Here is a 12,793-nt window from a genome sequence, read left to right on the forward strand (position 1 = left end):
CATTTTATTGAGGTCACACTTTTTGACGAAAGTAAATTTTTTTTTACTGTACTTGGGAAAGTCAGGGAATGAGGTTCTAAGAATTTTAGAAGGATTGCTCTTTAGCGGTCCTAAACAATGTATGTATATGTGTGTATGCAGTAACATAAGATACAAAAGAAATTTAAAAATTTGCTAAATAGGTATACATTCCTTAACAAATTCAAAATAAAAATGTATAGGAATGCATAATGTTTATTTTTATCCTAACACTGTTACCCTTTAAAAAATTAAAGAAAACTTTAATAAAAAATGAATTCTATACTAAAAAAAAATTCTTGTAATTATCCCCAATTGAATAAAATGATATATGTTTAGTATAAATGAATTTCCTGAAATCTTAAAGAGATCATTTAAATATATGTATTTTATATAAGAGCATTTTTCCTTATTATCCAATTACACATTAGCAGTAACAGCATGGGGAACAGTGTTACAGTTACATCCCAGATCTGCATAACTATGAAAAGGATAATGTATACTAACCTTGAGATCTCATGAATGCCAGTATCTCCCTGAAGACGCTACGCCTCTGAAAACATCTTTTCAGTCTGTTGATATCGCCTTATTTTTTCCTTAAAAAAGAAAATATGCTTCAATATGTTATATAAGGTTATATTTTTAAGAAGTAAAGTTGACAACAAGGTGTAAATATAACACAGAGCAAAATCAATAGGATTCTTGGAATATAAAAACAAGGCATTAAATTTAGAACTGAATGATCATACTGTATATAAATTAGTGCAGAAAGAATATCCATCTTAAAAGAATATAGTACATTTCTAATCATTCATATGCTTTCATTCATTTGTTTACCTGTTATTCAATCACCAACTGTTACTAGGGACAAAAATATTAAAGGCACTTTATCTTAGCAATCAACATCACACTAAATTTAAATAACTTTCTAGTCTCCAGAGATTCATATCTTCAAGAAACAAAAATAAACAAGAAAACCAACCAAAATATTGTAGCTAGATAGTTGATGAAACTCACAATAAATATTTATTAGGATTAGTGAAATAATTTAAAGAGATGATAAAATCCTGGCAGTAATTAAAGGCTTTTATTTTTCCAGACTAAAATGCATCAAATATAATCACTTTTTCTAAAGGACTAACAAACTTTCCATTCTAATAAGTTAAGATAAATCATTAAATCCATATACAAATGTAAACTTTTTCCTTAAACACAACATAGAGAAACTTATGAACTGTGGTTCATTTGTTGTGTTTGCACAACAGCCAGGAATGAACTATCACTGATCATAGCCAATAACAAGAGCTAATGTAAAAGGGCTACGAATGGATAAAACTGCAAAAATCTTTGAGAAAAAAGTTGTCTTAGGAAAATTATGTCTCTAGGAGCCTCTTTCTCTGTTTAAACTTTACGTGTATCTTCATGGATATACATTTTAAATAGCTTTAGAATACACACAACAGTAGCATAGTGTTATCAAATTGTGGTTAGCATTACAGAGTTAATAGAGATAATTGAGTTCAGTTTGCTTCTGAGAAAGCCCAGATTCAGCAGAAGAATGAGAAATTTTGGAAAGATAGATTCAAAATTCAATTTTAAGACATTTAAATGTTAAGAATATTATGCATAACATGATGACATACTGAAGACCATTAAGGCAATAATTTACATCACCTTTGCACTTATTTTGAGGAATATTTCAGAAAATAACTGTCTTCTCTGTTATGATACATATCCTAGATTGCATGTCAAGCAACCGAGAACCAACGAGCAAGCATGCCAACAGAGCTCTACCTGTTTGTAATGTGTCCATTGAATACAGACTTTAAAAACTTATCTGAAATTAAAATCAAATACTAAAAATAAATTAGATGCTGAAATGAATCTGTCTATAAATGTCATTTATAATCTCAACTCTAATTTTCTTGTTAATGAAAATGAATCCCATATTATTTAAATGTCATTTTTATGTATTGAAGTATCATTAAGATTTTATCCTAAAAATAAATAAATTTTTGCTTCTATAAAAAAGTGGGGAAACTTAAATATAAAAACAAATCAAGAGGGAAAAAAAAGTGGAGAAACTGCTATCTAGTTCAGTTCTCCCTATCGTACAAACAGGAAGGCTACCATATATTTGTGATGTGTAGCTAACTCTAAAGGAAAAGACTGTGTTTTTTGACTACCAGTTGGAAAAATTGAAATTTAAAGCATAATTGCATTTTACAACCAAATAAATAAAAGACTTTCTGTAGTCATTTAAGGTAGTCTATAGAGTAAAGCAAAAATATTGGTGCAGAGTACATCATGAGAAATGCTGGGCTGGATGAAGTACAAGCTGGAATCAAGATTGCCGGGAGAAATATCAATAACCTCAGATATGCGGATGACACCACCCTTATGGCAGAAAGTGAAGAAGAACTAAAGAGCCACTCGATGAAAGTGAAAGAGGAGAGTGAAAAAGTTGGCTTAAAACTCAACATTCAGAAAACGAAGATCATGGAATCTGGTCCCATCACTTCATGGCAAGTAGATGGGGAAACAATGGAAACAGTGTCAGACTTTATTTTGGGAGGCTCCAAAATCACTGCAGATGGTAATTACAGCCATGAAATTAAAAGATGCTTACTTCTTAGAAGGAAAGTTATGACCAACCTAGATAGCATATTGAAAAGCAGAGACATTACTCTGCCAACAAAGGTCCATCAAGTCAAAACTATGGTTTTTCCAGTGGTCATGTATGGATGTGAGAGTTGGACTATAAAGAAAGCTGAGCGCCGAAGAATTGATGCTTTTAAACTGTGGTGTTGCAGAAGACTCCAGAGAGTCCCTTGGATTTCAAGGAGATCCAACCAGTCCATCCTAATGGAGACCAGTCCTGAGTGTTCATTGGAAGGACTGATGTTGAAGCTGAAGCTTCAATACTTTGGCTACCTGATGCGAAGAACTGACTCATTTGAATAGACCCTGATGTTGGAAAAGATTGAAGGTGGGAGGAGAAGGGGACAACAGAGGATGGAATGGTTGGATGGCATCACTGACTCAATGAACATGGGTTTGAGTCAACTCCAGGAGTTGGTGATGGCCAGCGAGGCCTGGCATGCTGCTGTCCATGGGAGTTGAAAAGAGTCGGACATGACTGAGCGACTGAACTGAACCGAAGTGAAAATTACATACCTGTAATTAACCTATAATTCAGACTTGAGGCTAAGGAACCCTCCGTGATGGAAAAAAAAAAAAAAAATGGACTCAAACTCTGATCTGTTTGAAGGTTAAGGATGTAAAAGTAAATTTGATGGGCAGGATTGATCCTAACTCAGGTCAGTCAAGTTCCTGAGAGGAAGTCATCACAAAAGTAAAATAATTTTAGAAGAATAAGGCATATTCAATGCTATGTTCCAAGACCTGGAGATGTGAGAATCAACACCAGTTCTGGGCACAGTGTGCAGTGGCTGAATCTGGAAACAATTCCAGTTCAGCACCTTGGCTCTCTGGATGTGACTAGGAGACACTGGCTGTGTGAGACTGTGTGAAGAAGTGTGTGTCCACAAGTGAGAAAGAATGTCAAGAGGGGTGGAGCTAGGATCCATCAATCAATAGCACTCACTTGAGACCCAGGCAATGTGTAGAGGAATACCACCTAGATGATATAACCCAGGAAGATGCAGAGGCTGCTGGTCTTCCTTTGGAAGCCCTGTAGGCACATCTACATTCCCACATCTATGGGAACTGCCACTTTCCTGAAATCCTATGTCTATGATGTAATCATGCCTTAAGTAGGATCCCCCCCTAGCGTAGCCTGTTATACTTTTCGTGAATGAGATTGCAATCCCATGGGCAGCCTTAAGAATGACAGGTGACATCTGGGACTGATTTGTGGATACATATAACTATCTCAGGAACTATGAAAAATATTCAAGGAGGGTGGCATTGATGGAATGGAGCATGTATACTAATATAAATGTTGTGTTCATCTAAAGAACCTCAGTTTCTGCTTATGAGTTCCATGAAAAACAAACTGACATAAAGCTACATTATTATTTTAAAACGTGCACCTAATACTTACAGTTCACATCTGGTCTTTCCTCATACCTGGGGTTCAATTGAGAAATTCCCTGAGAACCGTTTTTTATTTACAGAAAGTTTTGCAATATTGCAGGGGGAAGGTGAATACCACCTCTTCGAGTTCTAGGCCCATACACATTACTGTAAATCAGCCTAAGATCCCAGAAGCCATTCGGAGTGGCAAGCGAGGGTCAAAGAACTCTCCCATGTTTGTCAACATTTTCTCTAAATGGTACCTTTAGCAGGTCAGTGATGCACCAAGCTCTTGATGGCATGTTTTAATCAATAGCCATGCTAGACTTCACTGAGGTCATTGAAGGTCACATCTCAGTGGTAGCCTTGACTGAGCTATAAGATCAGTTTGTGTTGTTTTTAGTGGGTGATTCAGTGCTTAGATAGGATGAGATATAACTTGCTTATAACACTCTTTTAACTTGCTCCCATCCTTAAAATATTTATTCTTCTTGCAATTGTGTGGGGATTTTTCAAACTAAGCTTGTTCCTCCAAGGATCACGGAGTTTGAGATCCTCATGTTGATCACGTCTACATATCTAGGAGCCTGGCTTATATCACAGTTTCAATATGTCAAAAGGAAATATTCTATGAACACAAGTGAAGAAATGTGAATTGTCTTTTCTGTGCTTCTAAGGTGATAATACAACTTGTAAGTTTGGTGCAACAGTTTAGTTACATTTGCAACCGCATCTCAAAACACAGTATTGTGTATTTAATATGCCTGCAACCAGCAAAAGCATCTTTCACTCTGAAGGACAACTTCCTGGACAAAGGAATCTAGCAGGAAACACCAATCTGTCATGTACAGTTTGGCCCTCTTTTTTAAAGACAATAAAACACCACTGAAAATCACATTGATTCTATTTAGATTTATTTTTTTAAGTAACAATACCACTTCAATTTTGTACCTACATACACCTGCTAAAGTACAATTATCAAAATACATGTAGCCTTAATCCATTTTTCCTAACATGTGCTGAACTATAGTGAACAGTATCATATGACCAAAGAACTTTCTAAGATTATAATAGTACTTAGTCATTCTATTTCAGTAAAAGTGGGCAAGAGTTACTGAAACAAATTAAATCAGTCCTAGTTAGGATATTTATATATCAGGTTCACCATGGGATTCTTCCACTCAATCAGCTGTGCTCTCAAGTGTACAAAACAAATCTCTGAAATAGTTCAGATAGATCTCTATTTAAAGAATGGGGAAAGACATAACTATAATTACTAGGAATTTGCAAGAGCTAAAATAAAATTTGGGTGAAAATTTAGGTAAAAATTTAAAAACCCAAAGAAGTAGATAAATTCCAAGAAATTGTAAGTTAGCAAGACTGACCCAAGAACAGGTGCAAACTTGACTTGACAGATTATCATAAAAGAGATTGAAAATATTTTTCAGATTCCACCATCGCAAGAGCAGATAGCATCAATAGGGTGCAGGGAAGCCTTAAAGAATCTTTACAGTAAAAGTCTCCAATAAATCATACACTTCATCAACAAGAAAGTTTCTTGACCTCTACATATTTTTTTCTCATCCCACTCACATTCACATTTCCCCACTTACTGAATTTAGGGTCCATTATTCATCATTGTGGTCTCTCCCTCACATATACACTCACCATGATGGCCTTTTTCCTTTCTTCTTCAAATAAATGTGACAAAAACGGCTAGTTAAACTCATCTCTCTTCCTACTATGAACATATTTTCAGCCTCTCATAGCTGAACAGATGATAATGACTAGAGAAAATGTAGGCTCTTGCAAGTGGGTCCACAGTAGCCGTGTCTGACAATCTTGTTACATTTCCCTTACTAATTCATGCTTCAACTCTATACCACAAAAGGCATCTTTACTTCTTTTCAACTGTCCAACATTTCTTCCCATCTTTTCCAACTCAGTTTATGATATTGCTTCTAAGAAAATTGAAAAAAACCCTATTCAGTTTCCCCTTCTTACCACAATATTGTGTATACTCCTAACACTTATACACACGGAGTCAACCTTCAGTCCTGTTATGATGGAGAAACTGTTCTTTCTCCCACCTAAGGTGATTTCCTTCTCTTAAGCTTTGGATTTCACTTCCTCTCACCAGTGCTAGGTCTTTGCCACTTTAATAATCCCCTTTCTCTTCTGCATCATCATTTCCCCCTCTTTTTACTGGATTGTTTCCATTTGTCTGTGAATATGCTGTAATGTCTCCAAACTTAAAAATAAAGTCCCATTCCATCAGTTTCCCCATCTCACTATCACCTATTTCTCTACTCCATTTGTAGCAACTTCCCAGAGGAAGGTATTTTCTGTTTCTCAGATGTAATTTTACATTGAACTCCCCCAAATTAGGCTTAATTTTCGCAGTTCCACTGAAATAACATTTATAAAGGTTATCAGTGATCTTGAATATTACCAAATCCAATGGTAAATTGTCAGTCATTTTTTTCCCTTAATATCTCAAGAGAGCTTGACTCAGATTTCCTGTATTGACCTCTTCCTTTACCTGGTTTGTAGGATACCACACATAAGGTAGGATTTTCTCCTCATTTGCTGCCCTTTCTTAACTTCTCTGTCTGATTTCTTCCATTATACCTAACCTCTAAAGCCTCTTGTGAATTGAACTTTGAGACTTTTCTATGTGACTCATAGCAAAGCAGATCTGGTCCTGTGTCTTTAAATGCTACTATTTATTCGTGAATCCCAAATGTAGATATGTAGCCTGAACCTCTTCTCTGAGCTTTAGATTCTTATACTCACTGTCTACTCTATAGGTCCACTTACATGGCTAATAGGCTTTTCAAATTTAACATATTAAAAATAGTAATAATAACAAAAGAAAGATAGAAGGAAGGAAGGGAGTAGGAAGGAAGGAAATTGAGAAGGAAGGTAACATACTCCAGGCTTCCTCCCCTTCCTCCAGTCTTTCCCATTTCACTAAGTTGCATCACCATTTACCCAATGACTGGTATTAAAAAACTTCTTTGAGAAATGGCTAATTCTAGGATTGGGGCAGGTAAATATCAGATGAACCTGAAGGATCTTACAGTGATGAAAAGTAAGAAAGGGAAGGAAAAAAAGAGGCACAATCATGTCAGAAGGACATAAGAACTGACCCAAAAGAACTCTCAGTGGTCAACGTTGGAATAATTTAAGCAAGAAAAATTAATGACAGTATTAGATTATAACCCAAAGAATAAAATAAATATCTATGAGTCAACACTGATATAAATAAATGACTGAATCAATGAATAGAGGAGAAGGAACAAATCTCCCTTACATTAAACAAATTATGTGATATATTTATGACTTCACATAAAAATGCATATGTGTCTGCATAATAGAAAATTATTCAACAAAACCAATTTTGAAGCACAGAACGGTTTTTAGATATTGGGTCCACATTTTTTTTTTCAAGCAGAAACCAACTTTTAAATATAAAATTAATTGAAGGGCTCTTAAATTTACAGAGAAAACAGAGAAAGGCAGCTAGAATTGATCAGATTCCCAGGAAGTGCTTAAATTCTTACAGATGGTCCTAGGAACACAGTTAAATTACAGACTATGTTAGTCAGTGTACTTTCATGCTCAGTTGCAGAAAATAGAAATCAAACCTAAAAAAAGAAAAGCAGCATCCACTGACAGGAATGAAAGAGGAAGATCTTTACAGCATTTGTTCCCTCCACTTTCAGTTAATGAAGCAGTCTACAGTATCTACTTTAATTATTTAGATTCTCTCTCATGGAAACCATGCAGGGTTACTATTCTGCAGGGTAGGAATGCCAAAATAAAGTCTCGAAGGCTTGCTCGCACTGCCCTGATAACTTCCATTATCTCAAAAGAAATGAGAAAAAAAAAACCCCACCAATTTGTTACATAAGAATGTGTCCTTATCTTCTCTGCCACCATAAAATGTAAGAAGCCTCACCAATATTTCCCTGTAGAAAGTGCCCAGAACCTAGTTAGTACTTAATGTTTTTACATACTTTTTCCATATTTCAGAAGCAATGCATGTAGTAGCAGACAGATCTTGGGGATATATAATTATGTAATTAATCTGTCCCCAAATCGGTCTGCTTGTAACATGAAGGAGCACATCCTGCTAATGTCAGGTATAATGTAAGGATGAAGAAAAGAGGGATGCAGTCTAGATATTATATTAGAAAATTTTGTTACAGATCTATCTGTTGCTACACTTCATGATAAATGACTTAATAATAAAGTAATTTTACCATAAAGTGAACAATGAATGAAACTTGGGTGGAGATATTTACTAATAAGAGTAGACAAATGAAGATTCAGTGCAGTTCAAGAAAAGTATTAGTGGCACGACATCGTTAGAAAAAGTGCTTAGGTTCTGGAGTACCAAAGAACAGAGGTTGCCATCATTTTTATGTTTTCATCTTTCTTACTTCTGTGACTTTGGGCACATCAGTTTACTTAACATCAGTTTCTTCATCTATTAAATGGGCATATGAACTTCAATTTTGCATTTTGTAGTGAAATCAGTGGTCTCAGGTGGCATTGGTATTAAAGAACCTACGTGCCAGTGCAGGAAATGTAAGAGATGTGGGTTCAATCCCGAGGTCAGCAAAATTCCCTGGAGGAGGGCATGGCAACCCACTCCAATATTCTTGCCTAGAGAATCCCATGGATAGAGGAACCTGGCAGACTACATTCCAACAGGGTTGCAAAGAGTCAGACATGACTGAAGTGACTTAGCACGCATGCACACACTCAGGGAAGTCAGTAGACAAGCAATCCGGAAATGCAATTTTCAGAGAAAGGACAGAGAATGAATACAAACGAGTACCTAGTTGACACACTATGAAGACACGAGCTATTTCACCACCTAAACTACTGGAGCCAGGGGTGGAAGAGACAGCTTCTTGTCTTCAAGAATATAGTGCTAGGAAGCTATGTATGTCTACATGTAGGCAGATATCTTTCATAGATCTTAAGGGAAACTCATAACCCCATATGCAGTGGGAGAAAGTAAGGCCCTCCTATAGTGAGAACAGAGCCAAGTCATGGGGGTGGGAGGATGCACTGAGGTTGTTATTTGAGCCCTAGAACCATTTTTGCCTGCTATGATCTCACCCATGTCTCTCTCAGTTACATGAACTAAGATATCTCTTTTTTGTTTAAGCCAGATTGCATAGAGCTTTTTTCACAAGCAATAAAAAGTCCTGACTAACATAACCATGACTATTAACTGAATATTTTAAAGAAGTGCTAGGACAAATGCCAAGTATTACCAGTAAGAAATGCAATTAAAAAACGGATATAGTTATTTATTACCAGTAAGAGAAATTAAGTGACAGTGATTGTGTTGATAGGTCCTCAGTGAACATCATATCTTAAATTAGAGAATTTAAATATCAAAATAAAAAAAGAAGGAAAGAAATCTAAAAAAGGAAATTTCTTCCAGCTTGTTAAGATAGAAGAACTAGTTGATTTCTTTGATTTGTGCCTGGTAAGCAGACTACAAAAAAATGCAGATCAATACCAGATGGAGGCTATCAAAACAAAAAATGGCCACAAAGAAACAAAAATGTATTTAAAATTAATCTGCAGCTACAATATGTGGGCTTCTAAACAGAGCAGTTTCATTTCCTTTTATCGTACCCCAATGTTGAAGACTTTTTAAATAAAGTGGATGATTCATCCTTTAACTCATTTGCAGAACAGATAAAGGAGACTCAACAAACCATTATATCTATTTATTTGTATTAAAAATTAATATTTCTAGCTTTTCCTTCTTTCACATTAAGCAATATCTATACTTTATCTTTTTACTACTCCCCTGATTTAACTGATTTAATCACTTTGTCCTCATGAAAGTGAAAGTCAGTCAATCGTGTCCGACTCTGCAACCCCATAAAATACAGTCCATGGAATGCTCCAGGCCAGAATACTGGAGTGGGTAGCCTTTCCCTTCTCCAGGGGATCTTCCTAACCCAGGGATCGAAGCTAGGTCTCCCACATTGCAGGCAGATTCTTTACCAGATGAGCCACCAGGGAAGCCCTAAGTGGAAAATAGCATACAGCTTTTTTGCACCATTTTTATATTATTACCATCTGTGTGTGTGTAAATTTCAAATATATTTTTGAAATATTTAAATTAGTTTTTTAGCCTTGACCAATGTCTCCTTGTTTCCTCCATCTTCCAGCTCTGGTAACCACAACCCTATTCTGTTTCTATGAGTTTTCTGTTTTTTAAATATCACATATAAGTGAGATTATACAGTATTTGTCTTTCTCTATCTGACTTATTTCACTTAGCATTAATGCCCCAAATTCCATCCATGTTGTCACAAATGGCAGGATTTTCTCCTTTGTATGGCTAAATAATATTCCACTGTACACACACACACACATATATATATTTGTTGCTAAGTCACTTCAGTCGTGTCCGACTCTGTGCGACCCCATAGACGGCAGCGTACCAGGCTCCCCCGTCCCTGGGATTCTCCAGGCAAGAACACTGGAGTGGGTTGCCATTTCCTTCTCCAATGCATGAAAGTGAAAAGTGAAAGTGAAGTCACTCAGTTGTGTCCGACTCTTCGCAACTGCATGGACTGCAGCCTACCAGGCTCCTCCGTCCATGGGATTTTCCAGGCAAGAGTACTGGAGTGGGGTGCCATCGCCTTCTGCATATATATATATATACACATACACCATAACTTCTTTATTCATCCATCCATTAATGGACACAGGTTGACTATTACAAATAATGCTGCAGTGAACATAAAGGGTGTAATATTTCTTTTTAAGATATGACTTTATTTCCTTCGGGCATTTACCCAGAAGTGGCAATATGGTTTTAATTTTTTGACGAACCTCATATTGTTTTCCATAGGTTCCTGGAAACCTATGGAAAACAATTTACATTCCTAAATATACCAATTTACATTCCAATGTAATGTAAATTACACTGGACTGTACCAGTTTACATTCCTACCAGTAGTGTACAAGGGTTTCTTTTCTCCACATTCCCCCCAACATTTTCTATCTCTTGTCTTTTTGATATCAGCTATTCTAACAAGTGTGAGGGGATTTCTCATTGTCATTTTGATTTGCGTTTCCTTGATGATTACTGAAGTTGAGTAATGAGTACTTTTCATGAACTTGTTGGTCCTTGTATGTCTAGAAAAATTCTATTCCATCCTTTGCCCATTTTTTTAATGGATCATTTATTATTCAGTTTCATGAGTTTCTTATATATTTTGGGTAGTAACTCCTTATCAGATATATTATTTGCAAATACTTTCTCCATTCCATAGATTGCTTTTCATTTTGTTGATCATTTTATTTGCTGTGCAGAGCTTTTTAGTTTGGTATAGTATTACTTGTTGATTTTTATTTATGTTGCCTATGCTTTTAGTGTCATATTCAAAAAATTCATTGCCAAGATGAACATCAGAGAGATTTTCCCATATGTTTTCCTTTAGGAGTTTTGCAGTTTCACCTTACATTTAAACCTTAGATCCATTTCAAGTTAATTTTTGTGAGTGGTATATGACAGGGGTCCAGTATCTTTATTGTTATGTGAATATACAGTTTTTTCAGTATCATTTATTTAAAAGACTATCCTTTCTTAACTGAGTGTTTTTGACTCCCTTGTAAAATATTAGTTGGCCAAACACGCCTGAGTTTATCTTAGGGGTGTTTAATCTGTTCCCTTGTTCTGTGTTTTTACCCTAGTATCTTAGTGCTTTAACTAGTATGGTTTTGTAATATAGTTTGAAATCAGGAAAAGTGATGCTTTCAGCTTTGTTTTCTTTCAATGGAACATTTTTAAGTGGATTTTTAAAGTAACCTTGAACATTTTTAAGGACCTCTTGTGTTCATGCATGTTAAGTTGCTTCAGTCATGTCTGACTCTTTGCGACTGCACCGACTGTAGCTCACCAGGCTCTTCTGTCCACGGGATTCTCCAGGCAAGAATACTGAAGTGAGTTGCCATGTCCTCTGCACTCGCAGCTGGATTCTTTACCACTAGCCCCACCTGGGAAGCACATTTTATTTAAAGTAGACTCAAAGGTGGGCTTCCATGATAGCTCAGTTGGTAAAGAATCCGCCTGCAATGCAGGAGACTCTGGCTTGATTCTTGGGTTGGGAAGATCTGCTGAAGAAGGGATAGGCTACCCACTCCAGTTTCCTTGGGCTTCCTTTGTGGCTCAGCTGGTAAAGAATCTGCCTGTAATGTGGGAGACCTGGGTTTGATCCCTGGGTTGGGAAGATCCTCTGGAGAAGGAAAAGGCTACCTACTCCAGTATTCTGACCTAGAGAATGCCATGGACTGTATAGTCCTTGGGGTCACAAAGAGTCGGACACCACTAAGTGACTTTCACTTTCATACACAAGGCAACAATGATTTTAATATTAAGAAAAATATTTTTTAGCTCATCATATTAGAAGTTTGGATAAAAATAGGATTATTTTTCAAAGTCTCTAATAGGTATAAAAATATTTTTAAAACTTAGAGACTCAGCAAAAAAATGCACTGCAAGAAGAAATGCACAAAACTCTTCTGTGGGTAGAATGGCAGTTAAATATGGAAAGATATCTGGTATTCCTGGAATGGAATTGTAAAGATGTCAATTTGCTTTGTGGCTCAAATTAACCTATAAATGTAACGTAACTCCAATGGCATAACATGTAATGTAACTCCAATGCCATGGTTTGTTTTGTAGTTT

At 36.0% G+C, this 12,793-nt stretch overlaps 1 protein-coding gene across 2 annotated transcripts in view; it reads right to left on the reverse strand.

Annotated features, from left to right (window-relative positions):
* Window positions 1-12,793, reverse strand: part of CSRNP3 (cysteine and serine rich nuclear protein 3) — a 203,802-nt gene that overhangs the window by 165,840 nt on the left and 25,169 nt on the right. For both annotated transcript variants that reach the window (XM_027558853.1, XM_027558862.1), the window contains exon 3: window positions 526-614. In XM_027558853.1, coding sequence (XP_027414654.1) covers window positions 526-538 — 13 coding nt within the window. In that variant the 5' untranslated portion in view covers window positions 539-614. The remainder of the gene's footprint in view (window positions 1-525; window positions 615-12,793) is intronic.

Source organism: Bos indicus x Bos taurus, chromosome 2 (genome assembly GCF_003369695.1).
Source record: "Bos indicus x Bos taurus breed Angus x Brahman F1 hybrid chromosome 2, Bos_hybrid_MaternalHap_v2.0, whole genome shotgun sequence".
NCBI lineage: Eukaryota > Metazoa > Chordata > Mammalia > Artiodactyla > Bovidae > Bos > Bos indicus x Bos taurus.